The following is a 21,171-nucleotide window of genomic DNA, read 5'->3' on the forward strand; positions in this document are numbered from 1 at the left end:
ACACTCGAGAATGAGCTCCTATATCCATTTTCAATGGTTAGGATGAGAAGCATTCTTTTGATCAAGCCTAGCAATCATGTCTAACATTTAGTGCATCAACATGGTCTAGGAATTTCAATGCCAATTGTATTGGATCTAAAACCCCCTTCATATATTCATTTCTAGTTCTAACCTTCTTTTTACTTGGTTTAGGTTGTTTCTTAAATGAAATCCCCTCTCGCGTTCACTCTTAATTTAGCATAATTTGCATAACATGCCTACATATGGCTTTGGTGAAGGTTAGAACAAGTTTGAATGAAGATCTGTGGAAGTGAGAAGGTGGGATGATCATGCAAAGAAAAAGAGATCTAAAGCTTGAGCAGTTTAATGTGGGCATTGTAACACCTAGCTTGATGGTTGCAGTGCTCTGAAGGTTTCCATCTGATGCTTCTTATTCATTTTTTTACTTGGAACAAGGCTATTACTATATTTTCACCCTTAGATCGTGTTGTAACCCTATAATGCTATGTAAACACATATAAATAACACATTTTAGGCTAGGTTAAGGGTGCTATTGAGTCTTAAGATAGTATGTGGTATTCAAGAGTTTTTTTTCTTTTCAATTTTATTGTTTCTAGCTTTCAAGAGTAGTTGCTTGGATAATTACTTGTGGATTTCAATCAACTCTTGGATCAAATTATTAAAAAGACCTTTGCTTCAATCAAATAAAATTTTCTACTCTTTTCTATAATATTTTCCTTTGCACTTATGTTTTCTTTTATATGTTGTGTTAATTTTAATTTCACCATGCACTAGTTTTTCCAAGTTGTATTAATGGTTTAGTAATTGAAGTAGGTTAAATATAGGTTTAGACTGTGGGTAGATTAATTATTCAATTTGTTACTATTAGTTAACCTAGGTGATAGATAGGTTAATGAAAATATCATAGAAGAATGCAGCAGAACGTTGACTTAACCTTAGCAAACCCCATTCAATAGTTACCCAACTCACTAAATATACACCAACTGTGAGATGGTTATAAGTTATACACTAATGTAGCAAATCTCCATCTAAGTCTCCTAGCTTCTTTCAAATCACATAATTGTGGTATTTGCCTTACATGTATCTGATTTCGAGATTTATTTAATACGAGTAATCTCCTATGAATATTTATCAAATTTATGAATTAATATATGATTAAGTAATTATTAATTAACTTAAAAGAGTTTCACAAATCGGAGAATAAAAGTAGGGATTATTTTGATTTAATTTGAAAAAATTTTATTTGTGATATGTAATATTTTGATTTTCTAAAATCAAATCAAATCCACAATATTATTATTTGATCAAGGTTCAAATTGTTTTATATATATATATATAATTATTTTTTTCAGTCCTAAAGCGAACCTTGTGATCCGTACTTGCTTAGGTACCCACATTCTCTGACAACACATGTTGCTGTCGAGTGTGGAAGCACATTCACACTCTCATGTTTTCTTTCCCTTGTATGTCCTTCACTTGATTAGACTAGGATTCAGATCGTACAAATGACATTGTTATTGATACTAATCCCATAATTTGCATGGGAACTAAACTGTGGGATGAAATAAAGAAAGGAGAGATGGAGGTTGTGAAGTTAAATAGGTTGATTTATATATCTTCTTGCTTTCCATAACATTCAACATCTCTCACACATGGGTTAAGATTAATCCACCATCTGTCTGTGAGGAAACAAACTTAATTTGTACAAATTCATCTAAACCCAGAAAAAGTTTATAATTCTTGGGCTAAGTTAGATTCACTACTAATTACTTAAACACGCACAAAAAAAAAACCCAAGTTAATGGGTTCAAAATAGTAAAGCCTAATAAGAGGGGTGAAGAGAAGGACGTTAAAAAAAGAGAAGCTAGAAAGCTTCTTTTTGGCCATCATTCTCCAAGCCAAGCCCCATCGTTTGACGACGTTAATCAATGTTTATCGAAGCATAGAAGTGAGAGAGCGAAAAACGACTTCTTCACAAGGGATGGTAAGGCCCATATCGTGGTTAAAACCAAACTCTTCTTCAGCTCGTTGAAGCAAGCATTGGAATTCAGGGTGAGTCAAGAAGGTGATAGGGACAATGTATCTGCTTCGGTTTTCGCCAACATAAACAGCGAAATGACCTTTGGGAACGTCAAGAGGGAGTCCATCTTCGTCGTACCCATGTTTCTTGCCTAAGCTTGAACATCTCTTCAGAATTTGCTTCAGAACAGCAGTTTGTGGCAGTTTGGACGACTTTCTCATAGCCATTGTTGCTGCGGCACTGCAAGCGAGAAATGGAGGGTTGAGAGGGGGGGAGGAGATAAAGCGGTATTTATTTAACAAGAGAGATCATGTGGAAGAGAAAGGGGGGGGGGGGGGGGACCGAGGGATCATGTGCGACTGTGGGGGCAAAGCTAGCTACAGAAGGAAGTACCACGGGTGTTATCTATATATTTTGATTATAAAATACAAATAAGACACATAAATAAATTATAAAAAAAATGTCTGCAAGCCTCTTCTTTTTCGCCCTGATTTGTAATCTTTCTAATTCCGTTTAATTATAGGGTAAATTACACCCAAAGTATCTAAACTATTAGTAAGTTTACGTTTTAGCCACTCAACTTCAAAAAGTTATAAAATAATCACTGAACAATTCAAAAGTTTTTATTTAAGTCATTGGGCTATTAATTTTTTTAAAAAAATCTGGGTAGCGAGCTTTAAGCAGCGATTCGGCAATCAGTGTAATGGATCAATACACGTTAATGAGTGAAAGAACATACATTAAATCTAAGTTGATTACGATCAGAGTCAAAGATTGAAGAAGAAAGTTGTTTGAATTTTGGTTCACAAATTTGTAATGTTCAAAGTTGTTTCATGAAAATAAATTGAACTATAGAAGAAAAAGAGAATGAAAACTTTCAATTGGTGAAAGCGGTGTGAACAGAGAAGGCAATTCGATAGCGGTTTTAATTCTAAAGACTTAAAGAAAAAAATTTAAATAATTTAGTGATCATCTTATAAAATTTTAAAATTAAGTGATCACAATATAAACTTAGTTTTACCCATAATTATATTGTATCATCTTATGTGTGTCTCTCTCTACCTGAACTCACGGACCGATAATACGTGTACTATAGAGTACAACAGTTTTGTTGGTTTGGAATTTTGTGATTGTTTGGACTTGTGATTGCTGATTCTTAGTTTTAGAGACATTAAAAAATAAAATAAAATAACACTTGGTTGAGAGTCGCAGTAATATCCGGCTTTCAAATTGCAGAAACCCATGTGTTATTTACTGCTAGATTTGCAGGTTTTGACCCATGTTGCATTGTTTATTACATGGTCGGTGATGACTTAGTTGGTCATATCTTCATCGGGCATTAAGCCATAAAAACCCTTAGGTTTTGCTTAAAACCCAAAAGGAGCATGTTTCTAATGGCAATGAATTATCCAAGAGAAGCAAAGGATGAGAAACTGGGGTTTGGTTGGTGGATGCAACTGCTGCAGCTACATTTAATAAAAATGACAAGCTGCAAGTTGGGATGTGCAATGTAAATTAGGGCTGGGTTTGCATGTGGTCCTACTCCAATGTGTGCAAATACTTATAGTTTTAGTTTTAGACGCAAAATGTTTATACTTGAATTGTGCATCACCATCTTCCTAAGGCTCAGATTTAATGTCTCATTCTACACTCTCTTCTCTTCTTGTTATTCTCAAGCCATAACCCATAAAACAGGCCACCAACCTCATATGTACTGCAAACCTATGGCCTAAACATAGTGAAAATTGCTTCACTTTGATTTTGACAGGCTGAAAAAAGGGAGAAATAACGCCATCTATGAAAAGAACTTTTGCATGTTCTGTGAATGAGATTGGATGCAAGAGAAATGTTCGAAAAAATATAAAAAGGCCCATCATTGTTTACAACAATACGGTACCCTGATGAGCCAGGAGAAATTGATCGACAAATCATTTTCCCTTTTTGTTTATAGTTGAAAATGACTTCGGCACGTGAAGGCCATGTTACTTCTGCCCCTACCAAGTTCTCCTGTAAAGACAATATCCTTTACCTAATTGCTTCAAACCGCTAACCCCTGGTTTTTTTTTTTTTACTAAAACTGTATACTACAACTCTCTTGGAATCTTGGAATTTTTTTATCAGTCCCTCAAAACTATTTAAAAAGTCATCAATTTCCCTTTGTCCCCAAATCTGATATCATAATAATACCCTCTCTTTTTTTTTAACAAATATCATAATAATTCTTAAAAATAACATTCTTATTTTATAGCATGTACAATGTATATCGTATAATTGTGTCATATCTAAAATTATCAAATCTTCGTATGATCTGTAGCTGTATTCAAAATACATGCATGGACATCAAAGTTTAATATAATTTTGCTATATTACTCAGGGCTAAGCTATAAGATCGTGCCATGCATAACAACATAAAGTTTGATGGGGGAAACATTTTTTGTGGCTTTCGTGAAAGATGGATCCTTGATCAGATTGACAGAAGGTGAGGTGAGGACATCAAAGTTTAATATAATTTTGCTCATCTATACATATTCTAGTGTAAATCATCTAAAGGAATGCCTAAAACATGAAGAGATAAAGAACAAGTAGATAGGGGTTATATATTTTAAGGATTTTATCATGTTTAACAGATGAAAGAACCAATGGAACAAACATCACTAAACATACTTACAAAATCTGAGTATTGATCTAACTAGTCAATTCAGCGGCTTCTGGAAAATAAATAACATTCTAATCCAATGGATCTAAAATTTGAGTGTGAGAAGACTAGATAAGGAAGTTCCTTAAGCAAAGTAGAAGGTTTGGACCCACTATAACAAAATTAGGAAGGTTTTTGAGACAGAAGGATATATATAGGGCTGTACAGTATCTTTGCAAAACCTAGATGATAATGACAATGGAATCATATTGAAATGATATTGACAGCAAGAAAAAAGACCTATCGAAATGCCAGAATTGACGACTCCATTTCCATTTACAATCACACTTAAAGAGCATTCACAAGGACTGTTTTAAGTACCTGGGGAAGGGCCATTTGATCAGGCAGCTTTATTGAAAGTTTCAGATCTAATGATGCATTTCCAGTACAAGAAATGGCAATCTGGTAGATAATGATACAAGTTTGAGAGCCAAATTCTACTACTTTCGGAGTAACATTGAAACAAAAGTAATCAATCAAGTAGACGGTTTGAGGTGCTTCAGAAATAACACACACAAAAAAAAAAAAAAATTGAACCATCTATAACCAGAAACTGATATACTGATAGCAGAATGGTAAAGATTCATCAGCCATGCATCCTCTGGCAAATGGCCATAACCTAACCAAATAAACAAAGACCATTAAAAGCAAAAAGAAGATGATATGAATTTTTCTTAGCTGGTCATATTTACAAAAGACATGATTTTAATCTTTATCAACATGCTTGTTTTACATTTAATAGTTAAAATATTGTGCCCATAGTTCTTGGTTTGTTCCTCTGTCCCTCAAAAACAACTTATTGCCACTTTAAACTCTTAGTCTTTAATGATTAGACTAAATCATTGTCATGAGTTTTCCTAGCATGACAGTGAACTGTAGCACTGCATCTTATCAGAAAACTGCAAAAAACTAAAATTTAAGGACTAGTTCTTATTTTCCACTATATTTTACTTTCAGGCAGTATATACTTGTATATCTTCAAGGAGAACTAGGAAGAAACTGGTGTTTTTCAATTAGTGAATTTACCTTCTATTAAAGAAAGAAATAGTAGATACTGTTCCTTTTGCCATGCTTTTATTAGTACAGAGCTCAAAAGCCATGAAAAGGAAGAAAACAAGACAAAGCTCAGCAAAGTCTTAGAAAATACATATCTCAGTTACATTACTATGCCATCACGTGCCTTTGCCGCGAAATCAATTTAAACTGGAAGTGGAAGTCTCAAAATTTCCAGGACTACTGTAAATTCACAATTCAGAGTGGTTTGAACTGTTGATTCTGCCCGTCGGTCAAGCTAATTTGTCGTCTGAGCTTAGCAATATGAGCTTGTACCTACACATTCCAGTTAAAATATCCAAACATTTGAATTTCTTGACATCTCTACATGGTAATGGGCCAAGTATTTTGAAAAGATGTCAAAGTTTGTGAACAAACCAAATGTAACTGGAAATAGAAAAAGTAAAGATGCTTCGCATTTCACATTTCACAAATAGGAAACTCATCCTAGGAAGTAAAAATCATGCTTGCTTACCTGCTGACGAGCAGCTGCAAGTTGTAATAGCTCATCTGCTTCAGAGAAATTCAAGAACCACTGGCTTAGGGGATGGTCCTTAGTGTCACCTCTCTTCTTTTTACTTTCATCTTCAATTGATACTGCAAGCAATTTAGAGGTATCCTCATGAAACATAAGCTTAACACCAAACAAAAAATTTCAAAGACAAGGCATAGGAATAAACCTGGGGGTGGTAAAGTAACACCAGCTGGTAACCTGGGGAAGGTTACTGCAGGATGATTCTGCACACGAGCTAAAAAACTCTCTGACGGTTCTGTGAATACAACCTCATCATAGGATTCCACAACAACAGGTTTTTTAGTTGACATGGGGCCAGATTCATCTTCTGGGTATAACTTCAGATGATGATATCTGGAGAATAAAATTTTACCATCAACATTTTGCCTTGAGGCTTTATTTAGATTTTTGGTTTTCCACCAATGGAGTGGGTGATATGTGATTTTTATAGCAAGAATTTTTAGTTAAAAACTGAATCATTGCGAGAAAATTCCAGCAATCACTAAATATCTTCAGTACAAAGGGGGGGGGGGGAATGTCAGAAAATCCAACATTAATCAACATAATCAGAACATTATATCTGCTGATTATTAAAATGTTTCACTTTGATACCAGCAAACTCCTTAAGAAATTGAATAATATAAAATGGAAAACAACAAATAAAGTAATTCATGTATCTCACGGTTATATCTAAATATAACCAAATTCATTAATTTTCTACACTTGATTTACCAACTGAGACACATCAACAGTAGTCTTTCATGGTAAGAGTTATCCACTGTAGGCCAAATGACTATTAACAACATCAAAATTAAAACGAGTAGAAGTTCTTTCTAGTGCTACAGAATTGTATGTTCTCCTACATATCTTTAACAACGTCCTAATTAAACAATGACTGTATTAGGACTAAACCTCTGCTATTTCTGGAATAAACCAACTTAACTAAAACCAGATTAACAGGCAAAGCAACTCACAAGTTCAAGGGCTTCTCACAAACATCATTATGGAAGAATAGTGTAATGGCAATCTCAAATTCGCCCCACCCTGATTCTGATAACTCAAATGGAGCAGACTCCACAACCCTTGTTGGGTTATTGAAACTGGAATGCAACTGAAAAACAGCCCGCTTTACAACCACACTAAGATCCTCATTCGTTGCCCCACGAACATACACGGTCCATTTGTGCGATTGATACCTGAATCAAGCATTGAAAATACAAACCAAACGTAACTGAAACGTGCAAATAACAAACCAAAGAAGAAAGCAGAAGTTCCAATAGTTCCAAGTGTTAAGCAAATACTCACTCGCTTGCCTTTTTACCAAGCCAAAATGCAGCATTACCATATACGATAGGAACACTTATTTCAACATCTTTGATCTTCTTCTGCACCGGAATCATAAAAAATACAACAATAAGATATTCCTGACAAAAGAACTACTTGTTCAGTAATAAAAACATTTCAAAATCATAGTTTTATAGTGCAACCAGGTTGATAACTAATTTCTCTTTTCATAGATTACATCATTTTGATTGCCGACATATTGGGTAAAACTCCAAATTTAAATGATGACAAATTGTAGCTCTAAAATTCAATTAAACATCAGTCAAATATCTGAACACGGCAGTTTGAAAGAAAAGAAAAAAGACAGCTTTTTGGCTTCTTGGGGTGATGTTATTTAGGTGAATTGAGTCCAAAATTGAATTGAGATTTCAAGGCTACCTTCTTTTCACTGTCTTCGGATTTGCCCATTTTGGTGCGCTGTGATTTGAGCGTGGGCAAGCTAATCTCCGGCTGATCTGGATCTTTCTTTTTCGACAATGAAGTATCTACCATATCATGTAAGAAAATCGGCTCAACCTCGTAAGAAATCAAGGTTCAACTAGAAAGAAAATTAGGGTTTTTCTTTCCCCTTAGTTACAGTGCCTGGTTTGCAGGGCATGGGTTTTGAGGAATTGATTGCGTAAGAGAGGTTTCTATAACACTCATGATATTAGCCAATAATAGAGCAACATGTCATGTGACAGACGAACAAGTGCGCTATAGAATGACTAAAAGGCCCTTATTTTTAATGTTATGTTCAGTAGGATTGGCCAGCTTGAGTCTGGCCCTTTTGTAGTTGGCCCAGCGGCCCCGACAGAGAAATTAGGAACAAATTAAATTGCCCCAAAACTGGAATTTAATTCCAAACTTTTATGCCAATGAAATCTTGGCCGTGTTCATAAGGTTAAAGCTTTGGAATTCTAACGTGAAAATGATGTGCACTTAACATAATTTATACAACACAATCCTTGCAAGCTCCATAAAAGCAGCCAAAATGAAGATGCTGCAGTTTCCTCCAAAGCATGTGGTGACATGAAGTTATCAACGTATTCACCCTTCTAAACTGCATGCTTCAGAATCCCATATGTTCATTCAAATGAAACCATTTACATCCTACATGTCTCCTTCATGACTGATACCTGCTCTATCAACCACTGACTTCTACCCAACTAAATGCGGTATCTTTCTTTAATCCTCTCTGCTTCATTGTCTCCCTTAACTGACCAATCTCATCCCACATTCTTAACCTAGCGTATAAATTTGATAGCTTAACATAAACTCCAACATTCTGAGGATCCAACTCGAGTGCCTTTTGAGCAGCAAATTTACCCAACTCAACATTTTCATGATCACTGCAAGCACTAAGTAAAGCCACCCACAAGGAAACACTGCCGTTGTTGTGGCCTTTCTGAAGCATCATCTCATTGACCACCTTCATTGCCTTCTCTAGCTCACCAGCCCTACATAGTAGATCAACCACACAACTGTAGTGCTCCGGACCAGGAATCAACTTGTAAACGTGAGTCATGCTATCAAAATACTCAAGGCCTAGTCTTATTTGACCAGTGTGACCACAGGCTGAGATGACTGTTACAAATGCCACCTCATCTGGCTTAATACCCTCCCTCAACATCTCTTTAAATAGCAAAATCAAATCTTCATAGTGTCCATTTCTTCCATACACACCAAGCATTGAAGTCCAAAGAACAACATCCCTTCTTTTCTCCCTCCCCAATCTCAGCCCTGCCAAACTGAAAACTTGGAAAGCTTTCATCACCAACCCACATTTTCCATACATTTCAATCAATGAACTTTGCAGAAATACATCCTCCACCAAATTATAAAATTTACGGAATAAATATCCATGCACTTGCCTCCCCAATTCAATAGCCGAAAGCCCTGCACATGCACGTAACATAGCCGATGAAGTAAAATGGTCATAATCCAAATTCAATCCAGGCATCTTCCTAACAAGTACAAGTCCCTGAATCCACAACTTAGCCTCACAAAATCCTGATAAAAGCGCATTCGCACAAACGGAGTTCTTAAAAGGAATTTCATCGAACATCACAGCTGCATCGGCGATGAGTGACGATTTTGCATATAAATCAACTAGAGCACTGCCTACAAAGACACTCGACGTCCAACCTGATTTCGTCACGTGACAATGAATTTGTTTACCAAATTCAGCTTTCTTCAATGAAGATGACGCTGATATGGAACTACACAAAGCATAAGTATCCAAAGAAATGCCATTAAAGTGCATAAAAGAAAAGGTTTTTAGTGCAAAAAACGAAAACCCATTTTTTGAAAAATCAGATATTATTACATTAAAGGGCAATGGGTTTGGGGGATTTATGGATTTGAAGTAATTGGTTAAGATTTTAATGATGGTTTTGCTTTCCAGGCATGCGGCATATGTGAAAATGAGTTCGCTGTGGATATTGGGAGAAACAAAAAACAAGCCTTTTCTAAGTAAGGCAGCATGAAGGATTTTGGTGGCTATTAGACTCTTTATTTGGGAACAAGTTTGCAAGAATTTGGTGATGGAGTTGAAGCTCATTAAACTGGTAGAAGAAAATATTATGGAGTCTTCCAAACGCATTTTCTTCTTCAGAACGGTAGTTCGAACTTTCAATTCAATCAATTATAACAAGAGGAGATTGTTCCTTGATAAAGCCATGACACGGTGGCGATCTTGACTAACTCAGAAAAGTTAAAGAGGAAATGAAATGAAGAAGCCCTCGTAATTTCCATTATGCTGTCACAATTGAAATTCGGCTAGCTGTTATCTCCACAGCTGTGCTACCCAAAACGCCCCGTTTCACTTAAGAGACTAAACTAAAACGTGCTCGTATTACTAACCTGCGTATATTAACATACAACTCACCGTGTCACTAACAATACTAACATTAAAATGCAGCGTATTAGATTATTAACGGTAATAATAGAAATTCAAATTTAGTTCATGACAAATACAACCATGCCAAAAAGATCCTTGACCTCAAGGATTGAATGTTGGATAACGTTGCTGCAACTTTGCAAGGCTCTCCCAAGTGGCATCATCAGGGAACGTGTTGGCCCACTTGACCAGCACCTTCATGGTCGTTTGGTTGCCTCATTTGGCTAGGCGCCGATCTAAAATACAGACTAGTTCCTTGATTATAATTCCATCCAAGTCCACTGCTAGAAGTGTGTGTTAAACCGATTGTTGTCCCACGTGTCTTTTGAGTTAAGACACGTGGAACGTGGAGTGAATGCGGGACCCTTGGGGTAACTGAAGGCGGTAAGCTATCTGACCGACCTTTACCTCCACAGTAAAGGGTCCAAAGTATTTAAGGGCCAATTTTCGATTGAGGATCCTTCTGAAAAAATGTTGTTTGTAGGGTTGAAGCTTCAAATAGATCAGGTCTCCCACTTGAAAGGCTCAGTCACTCTTTTTCTTGTCAACAAAATGTTTCATCCTTTGTTGAGCACGTTTGAGATGGAACTGTAAAAGTTTTCTTGTTGCCTCTTAGTGTTAAAGGCTTCGATCTACACATTCCACACTAGATGAACCAACCAAGTATGAAAGATGATAAGGGGGAGGTTGGTCGTACAAAGCATCATAAGGAGTCATTTGAATAGCCAAGTGGAGGGTAGTATTGTACCACCACTCAGCCAATGGAAGCCAACAAGTCTAGTCCTTTGGCTGATCTTCAATCATGCATCTAAGGTAGCTTTCAAGACACCTATTCAAAACTTCAATCTGCCCATCAGTTTGGGGATGGTAGGCTGTTGACAAGTGTAGCTTGGTCCCCAGCTTGGTGAAGAGTTCCTACCAAAACAAACTTATAAAGACCTTGATTCTATCAGAAACAAAAGAGTCAGGCAAGCCATGGAGTTTGAAAATGTTATCCAGGTAAGCCTAAGCCACTGTCAAAGCAGAGTAAGGATGAACAAGGGCCACAAAGTGACCATACTTTGTTAGCCTATCCACCACTCCCCAAATGGTATCTTTCCCCTTTGAAGTTGGAAGCCCATCAATAAATTCCATACTCACATCCAAAATATAAATTATTTATAAACTCAATTTAAACTATCAATTAAACAAATTAAGTTAAACTTTCTTACTACTGTTATAGACCATGTAAATGATTAAAACAATGATTGATTGATTCGTTAATCGCTAACTAAGCTAATAAACCTATACCGATTATATTGTTTGTCGCTCTTAGCTAGGAATTTTCTCTCGGTCTCATCCTAGACTAAAATATATCACCTAAGTTCTCTCAGTCTCACTATTCATCACAATTATATTGAACTATCTAATGATAAACTCTTATTTCAATCTCGTTTATCTAGATTTTCCACTAGATGTGACAATTCTAGCATATTACGTATTTCGACATAAAAGAACAACCAAACAATCAATGATAGACATTAACTTAGTTTAACAATCAATTCATTAATTAACCAACAAGTAATATCAGCACATAATAAAGCTTAACACCCAAATAGACATTTCATCGAATAGTTGATATGCACAATATAAAGGTAAAGGTAAGAAATGCTCATTTAGATGTGGAACCAATGACATCTAAAAGCTTGATCCATCTTCATTTACAAAAAAAATCTTTAGCAAGAAAAAGAAAAAAAATAACAAAAGTAAAACCTTCTCTAAAAAAAGGTAAAACCTAATCTAAAAAAATGAAAAGAAAAGAAAACCTAACCTAACCTGTAACACCCCTAACCCATATCCGTCGCCGGAACAGGGTTACAAAGCATTATCGAAATTTACAGATCAAATACAGACATTTCATATCACTTCACATTCATATCAGAAATCAATCATAAATCAATCATATTGTCCCTTATATGAGCCATCGAGGCTCAAAATACACATTTGAATCAAGTCGGGACTAAATCGGGAACTTAGAGAATATTTCACAAAATCTCAAAATTTTTCCAAAATACAGGGGACACACGCCCGCGTGGTCAGGCCGTGCATGTCTCAGGCTATGTGGGCATTCGAAATAGGGCACACGGCCATGTCCCAGCCCGTGTTAGTACCCGTGTAACTCTCTAACTTGAGTCACACGCCCGTGTGCTAGGCCGTGTGAACATAAAAAAATTTGCATTAAATAGGTGCAGGGGTCACACGGCTAAGCCACATGCCCATGTGTCAGGCCGTATGATAAATTTTGAGCATTCTGTTTTGAAATTTTAAAGATGAAAGGGGCACATGACCAAGTCACACGCCCATATGCTAGACCGTGTGTCACACACGGCTGAGGCACACACCCGTGTCTCTGCCTATGTGGACAAAATAAGGACATTTCTAAATCATATTTCTCACCCAAATTTGTCTTCCACCTACATGAACATTTAAACATATTCTCAAGCCAATACAAGACATTCAAATCCATTCAAAATCAAGTCTTATACATGATATAATACCTCTTATAACCAATTATACAAACTTACCTAACTTACCAAATTCACATATATGCATATTTTACCAAATATGCTAACTTAATTTAATCATTAATAGACCAATATGATTCTATCAATCAACCATTTCAAACACATATCAAACATGATATAGCCTCTTATATTCACATTAAAACATGTCCATCACAAGCCATTCCAATGGCTAGTGCCATTATAACCAAAGTTGATTTACTAAATATACCGAGATGAGCCAATGGATAGTGTGATGATATCTCTGTCAAGCTTCCAACCCAACGAGCTTCTGAATTACTATAGAACAGAGGAAAATAAAATAGAGTAAGCATATTATGCTTAGTAAGTTCGTATAACAAGAAATTAACTTACCATTCATTTACATTTAAAGTAAGCAAGCAAAATTCATCCAAATAAATTTGGCAATTTTCCTAAACACATATAACCTCAAGAAACATGTTAGTCATGTACTTCATGTGAATATCAAGAAATAAGGATGAGCTCATCATGTAACAATTTTCATATACATATGTTTTCCACATCATATATTCATATAACATATACATTTCCATAATAATTCATCTCAAGTTCAGATTATTCCATGTCGGAACTTTTCCCGCTGAATTTATTTGAAATATCGATGGATACACAGGTAGTACACTTGAAGTGTACAAAACTGTAATCCGTCAAATCATATTCGAGATGCTTATACGAGCACATAAACAGGAAGCTCTCTCTCGAACCATATAACGGGAAGCTCATATCAGCCATTAACGAGAAGCTCATACGAGCCAATAACAGAAAGGTTCAAGCGAGCCAATATCGGGAAGCTCCGGAGAGCCATTAATCTGGAAGCTCATGAAAGCGCATTTAGTCAGGAAGCTCCGAAGAGCCATATATCGGGACGCTCATAAGAGTTGCGGTGTGTCCACAACACATGTAAGATCATAACCAATTGGGATGCTCCGAAGAGCTATTAACGGGAAGCTCGCAAGAACCATGTAACGAAAAGCTCGAGACGGCTAATAACGGGACGCTCTTTCGAGCTGTGGTGTGTTCGCAACATATGCAGGATCACAACCAATTCGGGAAACCTGTATCCATCGAAATTTCATCTATTCAAACGGAACTTAACATTTATCGGGCTTTGTCGGATATGTAATCAATTTCATATAAATAGCAATTACAAAATTCACATATACAACACTCAATTCAAACATATAAATATACAAAATTTAATTACACGAACTTACCTTGACAAGTGTTCATAAATAGTAATATACTAATCGATACTTTTTCTTTTCCTCGATCAAATTTCGTATTTGGTTTATTTGGATCTATACGAGTAAATTTAGCTCAATTTAATACAATTTATATTCAATTCAATCCAATTCACATCTTAGGTAAAATTACCATTTTACCCTTATACTTTTATTTAATTACGATTTCATCTCTAGGCTCAAAATGAAATTCATGCAATTTAATCCTTATTCCAAACCTAGAAAAACTTTACATGTAACATTAACAGCCCATGTATTTCATAAAATTTATAATTTTTCCATGAATTTTATAACTTTTCAATTTAGTCCCTAAATCATAATTTCATCAAAATTCCCTTTACAAAAGTTGTTTATTTATCAGCAATCTTTTATTTTCTACCATGAAACATCATAATTCAACTATATTCATCCATGGAAAAATCCCAACACTTTGATAACTTTACAAATTAATCCCCAAGATAGCTAGATTAAGCTATTACAATCTCGGAAATATGAAAATTACTAAAAACAGGACTTGAATACTCACCTAATTGAGCCAAAGTAAGCTTTTCTATTTTCAAGCTTCAAACTAGGATTTCCATATCTTTTGATTTTAGGAAAGATGATAAATGATGATATTTTGTTTTATTTTATTATTTATCATCTTTCCAATTTTATCATTTTCTTTTCTTAATTTTCTATGGATGAATCATCATACTTATCTACTAACTCCTCTTAATGGTCTATTTTTCATATAATGACCTTTAATTTTGAATTTCATAGCTATTTGATACTTACAGCTACTAGAACTCAACTTTTGCATTTCATGCAATTTGGTCCTTTTATCAATTAAACATGTAATCGGTAAAATTTTCTTAACAAAATTTTCATACGACATTCCTATCATAATTCAGACTATGCAATAATATTAAAATAATTTTTTTACGGACTCAAATTTATGGTCCCGAAACCACTGTTCCGATTTCACTGAAAACGGGATGTTACATAACCTAACCTAACACTATGAAAACTTAGGAGAAAATGTTCAGCCAACAAAATCTGAATTCAAAGGCTTATAAAGTGGTATTTAGATTCTACTAACATTTAACCTAACATTAACTATTATGCCCTTAAATGAAAACAAAGACTTAAGCTTGTTTGGACACAAAATTGCCCCTGCAATGTTATCACCTGTCAGGCAGCGGTAGTGTGATACCATGGTAGTCTTGAATTGAAGGGTCATGGGTTACCACTAGAAATGGCCTCACTTTTCTTCATTTCAACCCCTAACTTCGATATCGTGATACCCCCTTTTAGGTGATGCTTTCTTCAAGTTCGAGCCATTATTGACCCCTTACACCACTCAATTATATTGTTAGGTTCCCCATGGCACGATTGGCCAATCTGGGTCTCAAAAGAGCATAAAACTCACAAAAATAATTTATTAACAATAAAAACTAAAAGTCGACAAAAGTAAATAAAAGACACCTAAATTGCTTGAGAATAAGCTCTTTAAGTGTAATAGAGAGCCTAATTTGACGTATCAAATTACGACAGATCAATAGGTGAGGTCACCCTCACAATCTTCATTCGGTTTTTAAAAGATCTGACCAACTAAGAAAGTTGGCTTTTTAAGGTTTTATTTTATTAATTTTAATTATAAAATTATTTCCTATGAATTCAAAATGGAATAGTTTTTGGATTCAAATGAATTTATGACCGTATTTTAATTAGATCAATTTTTCATAGGTTTTGATTTTGTAAGATTTATTTAATTTTCAAAATTAAATAAAATTGAAGTTAAATGTGCTAATTACAAAATTAACATTCGAGTTTTAGTCCGAACTCAAGTTAGAGTTGGATCTAAGCAAGTTTTAATGTTTTCAAATTTGAATCATTTCAATTTATATCATTTTGGGCTTACATATAAAAATATTAAAACTCAACATTATTTAAACTTGACATGAAACTAAACTCAAATAATTCAAATTCAAAATGAAATGCATTTTGATCGATCAATACTCTTAAGATTATTTATATATTGGATAAATGATTGTAGTATCAATATAATAATTCATTTGGTTGAGGAATGTATAATTGATCAATACTCTTAAAATTACTTACACACCATAATGTCATTACATTCATGCATTCACTGATTTAATTGAATTAATAATTGTACGATTAATTATATAATTCATTCAATTAGGCTCATAATTAGGAAATGTGTATGCACATAATGTCACTAGACTAGTACATAAATGATTCAATTGGGTCATTAAATGTACGATTAATTATATAATTCATTAAATTATAATTATACATAGTACTTAAACTCAATTCGATAAAAGATTATATAATTAATATTATAATTCATTCAATTATATACATAATTGGCAAATGCACATAATGTCATTACACTAGCATAGAAACAATTCAATTGGATCATTAAATGTATGACTAAATATAATTCATTTGATTACGTTTGTATAATTAATGATTGTATGATTAATAATAGAGGTGGCAATCGATGGGTTTGGGTGAGTTCAAATCGAGTTATTTCGGGTTTGGATCTTTTCAAGTTCAGGTTATTTTGACTTCGATCTTGAGTTTGAGTTTGTTTTACACTCCATATAATTATATATTTACGTAATTTAAATGTTTGCATCCAATTAATGTTTCAAAATTAGACCGGACCGACTAGCCATATTGATTGGACCGACAATCGTCGGTACATCAATCCAGAACAAGGCAAAAAAAAATTTTTGATTAACTGCAAATTGATACGAACTGACTAAACCGGATTTTATAACTTTTAATGATTGTTTTATTTTATGAATTTCAATAATGCATAATAATTGTTGAATCGGAACCAGTTACCTAGCCAATTCGAGTATCAGTTTAGTTCCAAAAACATTGATGTCCATATAAATTTTTATCGTAACGAAATATTTTAATTATATTGTCATTAAAGTTAAAATTTTTAATTGTTACTTATTAGCATAAAAATAATATAAAATTATTTTATCATATAAAATCAAGTGTTCAATAATTTTATTATAAAATACAACATATTATAAATTAATTATGTTAATTGAACTTGATGTTTGGAAAAAAAACTAATAATTGTGTTATGAAAACTAACAATTTAAAAGAAAGGAAGAAAAGATGATTTACAAATAGAAAAGATAAGTCATTATAGGTCTAGTTGATATTCTTAACATGGTTGCACTTAATAAAGTTGAAATTATTTTAAGGGTATACTTAGATTATATATTTTTATGTAGTAAAAATATAATTTTATTGTGTTAATAGTTTTTATTTTTATAAATTTTAAAAAATTAAAATAAATTTTTATTAATTTAAAAGAAATAAAATATAAATTTATTATTATTAATTTAAAATTTTATAAATTATAAGAAAATTTAAATGAAAATTTTTCTACCTGCTACCCCTGGCTGTGAGTCACCGATTGAATGACTTCAAACAAAGATTTACACGACTAAAGTGAGAGTTTATCCAAAATAGAATTTCAAAATGGCTTCCATCAACATTTGATTACCACGTATCCACTATCCATCGAGGGTAAAGAAAATCTCAACAGTAATCCACGCGTCACCACGAAGTGGGGGGGAGGTGACAAAAGTAAAAAAGGAGGGATGGACTTTTTGTGCTCCCCATATCTAACTTCCCTTATCGGAGGCTCACTACCATCCCACGTGTCCTACCCCCCAAATCGAGACTCCCTTCGACACCTACTTAAATCCTTGTATATAAAACAGCCTAAAGAAGCACCCGTCAAAAGGCCATTCGTATTTGACTCAGAGACCACTGCAAAAATAAAGAGGCCTAGCTGTTTAACTCACAAGACAACCACCCGCTTTTGTTCTAAAAGAGAATTAATGCAGACAAGTAGTAGAGGACAGGAGGAACCTCCCTAAAGAAGTTTAAGTTCAAAGGGAGCTTGGTAAGGACAGTGATGGTCAGCTTTCTGTGAAGCATTTACAGTACAACCTGGTGTTGTTGATGTCAGTGCCTCTCTTGGCTTGGCTGCTTAGTGTTCTTCAGATCATATTATTTACTTTGAGGTTTGTCTTGTCCCAAAACCCCACCTACCTCATTTTCTATCTCTTTCTTGGTTATTTTCGTGCTTTAAGTAAAGCTCATGCATGTTAGGATTCTTTTCCTAGCTAAGACAGGTAACAAGAGAATTTCTATTAAACGAATTTTAATGCTATCATCTTAGAAAAAAAAACAAGAAGCCAAGTCTAGATGCACCAAGTATAAAAAAAAAATGTAATCTTATTTGCTAATCTTACAGTTTCCAATAATCCAACCTTTTAGCTGTCGCTGTATCATTTGTAAGTTGTAAATTAATGGATAACATACAGGCAGTCAGCCACCAAGGTCACAAGTATAAAAAACCCATTGTCCTTTGAGGCTTTGACCAATTGACTTGTAAGGGGTATTTAATTGTCAAAATTTCCATTTCTAACTTGCTCGAGAACAATCGACCTATGGATTGATTCAGTCGGTGTTATGGGCGACTTTCTGCTATTCTCCCACTCACACTTGCTTTATCTTTTCCTTTTATCTTCATATATGGGAAGGAATCTAGTGACGAATCTTGTGGAAACTAGGGTTGTCCTTTAGGAACTTTATTCTGCATACAAGCCATGAATGATTAATTTAAGACTTTGCTTGCCTCGTTATCCAATTAAACTGTGGCACCATTGGCCAAAAGTGCACAATCAAGCCACACTTCGGACTAAGATTAAATTAATGAAAGCCTTGTTTGTATGTTTTGAATGTCATGATTAGTGGGGAAAACGCAAGTACTTGCTTCAATATTGGACCATCTTCCACTTTTATACCTAATTCGTGAATCGTTTACTTAAATTTCCCTTTAAATAATGAGATCAATATGGTCATATACACTATAAAGGTAGTTATCGGGGGGTCCCCTCTTTCCTTTAGGAGAATGAGTTGATAAAAATTGGAGACGAGACAATTGAGCACTATTCTCATGATAGAGAAATATAAAAACAGGTAAGACTTGGACCACTTCCAGGGACCAGTGCCAGTATGATTTCCGATCATTAGCGTATAAAATAAGCGCATAAGCTTCTGGTTCTGCATATGTGTTTATAGGTTGTGAATAGAGATCGGGAATTAGGAACTGAAATCATCACACGATGGATCATCAGAGTGGTGATGGGATATGGAAGCTGACATTATTTAGAAATGTTTTTCAGGTTTTGAAAGAATTCACCCATGGAAAACAACAAAAGGTGAGCAAAACTGGGCTTAAAGAGGCTCTTTCAGATATTCTACTTGGTATGGCTGCAGGTTTGAAGCGGGATCCTATTGTGATCCTCCGTATGGATGGAGAAGATCTGTTGGAATTCATCAATGGTCCAAGTTATGAAGCGGAGATGGTGTCTATATTTTCACAGATAGGGTGTGAAGATGCATCGTTGCGTGATTGTATTACTAAGGCTTTGGAGAAACTTACAGTTGATCAAGGAATGCCCCCTTCGTCAGATTCTTGGGTATTTGGCTGTTTACACATTTCGTTTCAGTCAGTAATATTAGGAGAATGTGAATTTGGTCTTTCTTCTGCTTGTGTAGGTTATGAGGAACATAGTGGAACCAGCTTTGGAATCATGGGATGACAAACCTGTCTCTCAAGAAACCTTCTTGGAAGAATCAAAGAAAGTAGCTAAGCGTGTCGCTCAAAATCTCAAGGAGGAGCCTGTGATTGTTGCTCATAGTGAAAACACCTTTGATGGAAGTGGCATTAAAAGACTACTATGCAACAAGTTTGAATTAGACAAGGTATATACATACATATACATGCTTTCGTATTTTCTTGTCTTACCCTAGTTTTCTCTGTGTGTATATATTTATGTCGGATTTTACATTTCTCTTGTGCCACCATTACTGAACCGAGTCTTTCATTTTGGCAATACAGTTGCTGAATGTAGGTTTAGAAAATGTGCCAAAGGATCGCAATGGGAAAATATCAAAGGAGTATTTACGTGTGGTGCTAGATGTAGTGGCTCCATCAGTTGGATTACCTCAAATCGGTGCTGTTGAACAGGTATTGGTATTGCAACCACACATCTCGATCGCCTGCATCTTCACATTCATCAATACATAACAAAAAGCTTGCAAACTGCAACACTCAGCACTGGTTTCCGGAGGGTTGCTAGATTGGCATGCCCTAAAACACCTTTGTTTTTTTTTCACTCCACTAACTAAAACTCTTTTTTGAAATTCACCAGATGGACAAGGTTGTTGCTGATGTTCTCAACAGGATAGACGTGGATGATGGGAAGATGATTAAAGAAGATGAGTTCAAGAAACTATTGACAGAGATCATGGGGAGCATCATGCTGCAGTTGGAGGGAAATCCCATCTCGGTTTCTTCGAATTCTGTTGTTCATGAGCCCCTTCCATCATCCTTATCGCTTTTACAGGCATCAACCTAGTTGCCTATCATCACATATCAGGTGTCATGAAATAAAAAAAGGTTCAATAAATTCTGGTTTAATCAAGTACATTTACCTACTAGCTTAAGTCATTTGTTGTGCAGTTTACTGGGTTGTGTTAATGAAATATGTTACTCTTAACATAATTAAACCTAATGCATGTTTTATCAGCTAACAGACATTATTTGGAGCATTGACATTCTTTTCATACAGGTACAGCCCTAGAAATTGTCCATGATGATCACACCAATTACCAATATATAGATAACATCCAATATTATTCAATTTGCTACTCTGATTTAATCTTTTGGAGATAAATATATTCAGTCTCCCATGAGAATAATAAT

At 34.8% G+C, this 21,171-nt stretch overlaps 4 protein-coding genes across 7 annotated transcripts; 1 reads left to right on the forward strand and 3 right to left on the reverse strand.

Annotated features, from left to right (window-relative positions):
* Nucleotides 1-1,607: 1,607 nt before the first annotated feature.
* LOC105762899 (protein SMALL AUXIN UP-REGULATED RNA 12) lies at nucleotides 1,608-2,320 on the reverse strand. Its single transcript, XM_012580862.2, has one exon. It carries the CDS (start codon nucleotides 2,266-2,268, stop codon nucleotides 1,954-1,956), a length of 315 nt encoding a protein of 104 aa, XP_012436316.1. The 5' UTR covers nucleotides 2,269-2,320; the 3' UTR covers nucleotides 1,608-1,953.
* Nucleotides 2,321-5,725: 3,405 nt separating this feature from the next.
* On the reverse strand, nucleotides 5,726-8,287 carry LOC105762904 (transcription initiation factor TFIID subunit 14b). 3 transcript variants are annotated; one of them, XM_052625882.1, is made up of 6 exons: nucleotides 8,026-8,287; nucleotides 7,609-7,685; nucleotides 7,278-7,499; nucleotides 6,470-6,657; nucleotides 6,265-6,386; nucleotides 5,726-6,065 (listed from the first exon to the last, which is right to left on the reverse strand). In XM_052625882.1, exons 1-6 carry the CDS (start codon nucleotides 8,137-8,139, stop codon nucleotides 5,988-5,990), a joined length of 801 nt encoding a protein of 266 aa, XP_052481842.1. In that variant the 5' UTR covers nucleotides 8,140-8,287; the 3' UTR covers nucleotides 5,726-5,987. The 3 variants fall into 3 exon arrangements, with proteins under 3 accessions (XP_052481842.1, XP_012436323.1, XP_012436322.1); XM_012580869.2 differs by having other exon boundaries at nucleotides 7,609-7,688; XM_012580868.2 differs by having other exon boundaries at nucleotides 7,609-7,727.
* A 192-nt stretch (nucleotides 8,288-8,479) lies between these two features.
* On the reverse strand, nucleotides 8,480-10,363 carry LOC105762900 (pentatricopeptide repeat-containing protein At3g12770). Its single transcript, XM_012580863.2, has one exon. The coding sequence runs from the start codon at nucleotides 10,229-10,231 to the stop codon at nucleotides 8,774-8,776; it is 1,458 nt and encodes a 485-aa protein (XP_012436317.1). The 5' UTR covers nucleotides 10,232-10,363; the 3' UTR covers nucleotides 8,480-8,773.
* A 7,769-nt stretch (nucleotides 10,364-18,132) lies between these two features.
* On the forward strand, nucleotides 18,133-20,999 carry LOC105762903 (uncharacterized). Of its 2 annotated transcripts, XM_012580867.2 has the most exons (5): nucleotides 18,133-18,418; nucleotides 19,586-19,882; nucleotides 19,962-20,168; nucleotides 20,305-20,433; nucleotides 20,618-20,999. In XM_012580867.2, the coding sequence occupies exons 2-5, from the start codon at nucleotides 19,670-19,672 to the stop codon at nucleotides 20,822-20,824; spliced, it is 756 nt and encodes a 251-aa protein (XP_012436321.1). In that variant the 5' UTR covers nucleotides 18,133-18,418; nucleotides 19,586-19,669; the 3' UTR covers nucleotides 20,825-20,999. The 2 variants fall into 2 exon arrangements, with proteins under 2 accessions (XP_012436321.1, XP_012436320.1); XM_012580866.2 differs by lacking the exon at nucleotides 18,133-18,418 and having other exon boundaries at nucleotides 19,388-19,882.
* Nucleotides 21,000-21,171: the final 172 nt, after the last annotated feature.

Source organism: Gossypium raimondii, chromosome 12 (genome assembly GCF_025698545.1).
Source record: "Gossypium raimondii isolate GPD5lz chromosome 12, ASM2569854v1, whole genome shotgun sequence".
Lineage (NCBI taxonomy): Eukaryota > Viridiplantae > Streptophyta > Magnoliopsida > Malvales > Malvaceae > Gossypium > Gossypium raimondii.

Bases quoted from the DNA above. Each gene is read 5' to 3' on its own strand.
- LOC105762903 (XM_012580866.2), top strand. From the start codon at position 19,526: ATGGATCATCAGAGTGGTGATGGGATATGGAAGCTGACATTATTTAGA. The intron at 20,169-20,304 runs GTATATACATAC...TTGGCAATACAG, and splicing joins ACAAGTTTGAATTAGACAAG to TTGCTGAATGTAGGTTTAGA. The intron at 20,434-20,617 runs GTATTGGTATTG...GAAATTCACCAG, and splicing joins AAATCGGTGCTGTTGAACAG to ATGGACAAGGTTGTTGCTGA.
- LOC105762899 (XM_012580862.2), bottom strand. From the start codon at position 2,268: ATGGCTATGAGAAAGTCGTCCAAACTGCCACAAACTGCTGTTCTGAAG.
- LOC105762904 (XM_012580868.2), bottom strand. From the start codon at position 8,139: ATGGTAGATACTTCATTGTCGAAAAAGAAAGATCCAGATCAGCCGGAG. The intron at 7,728-8,025 runs GTAGCCTTGAAA...TTCTTTTGTCAG, and splicing joins CCGAAGACAGTGAAAAGAAG to GAATATCTTATTGTTGTATT. The intron at 6,066-6,264 runs GTAAGCAAGCAT...TGGAATGTGTAG, and splicing joins TTGCAGCTGCTCGTCAGCAG to GTACAAGCTCATATTGCTAA.
- LOC105762900 (XM_012580863.2), bottom strand. From the start codon at position 10,231: ATGCGTTTGGAAGACTCCATAATATTTTCTTCTACCAGTTTAATGAGC.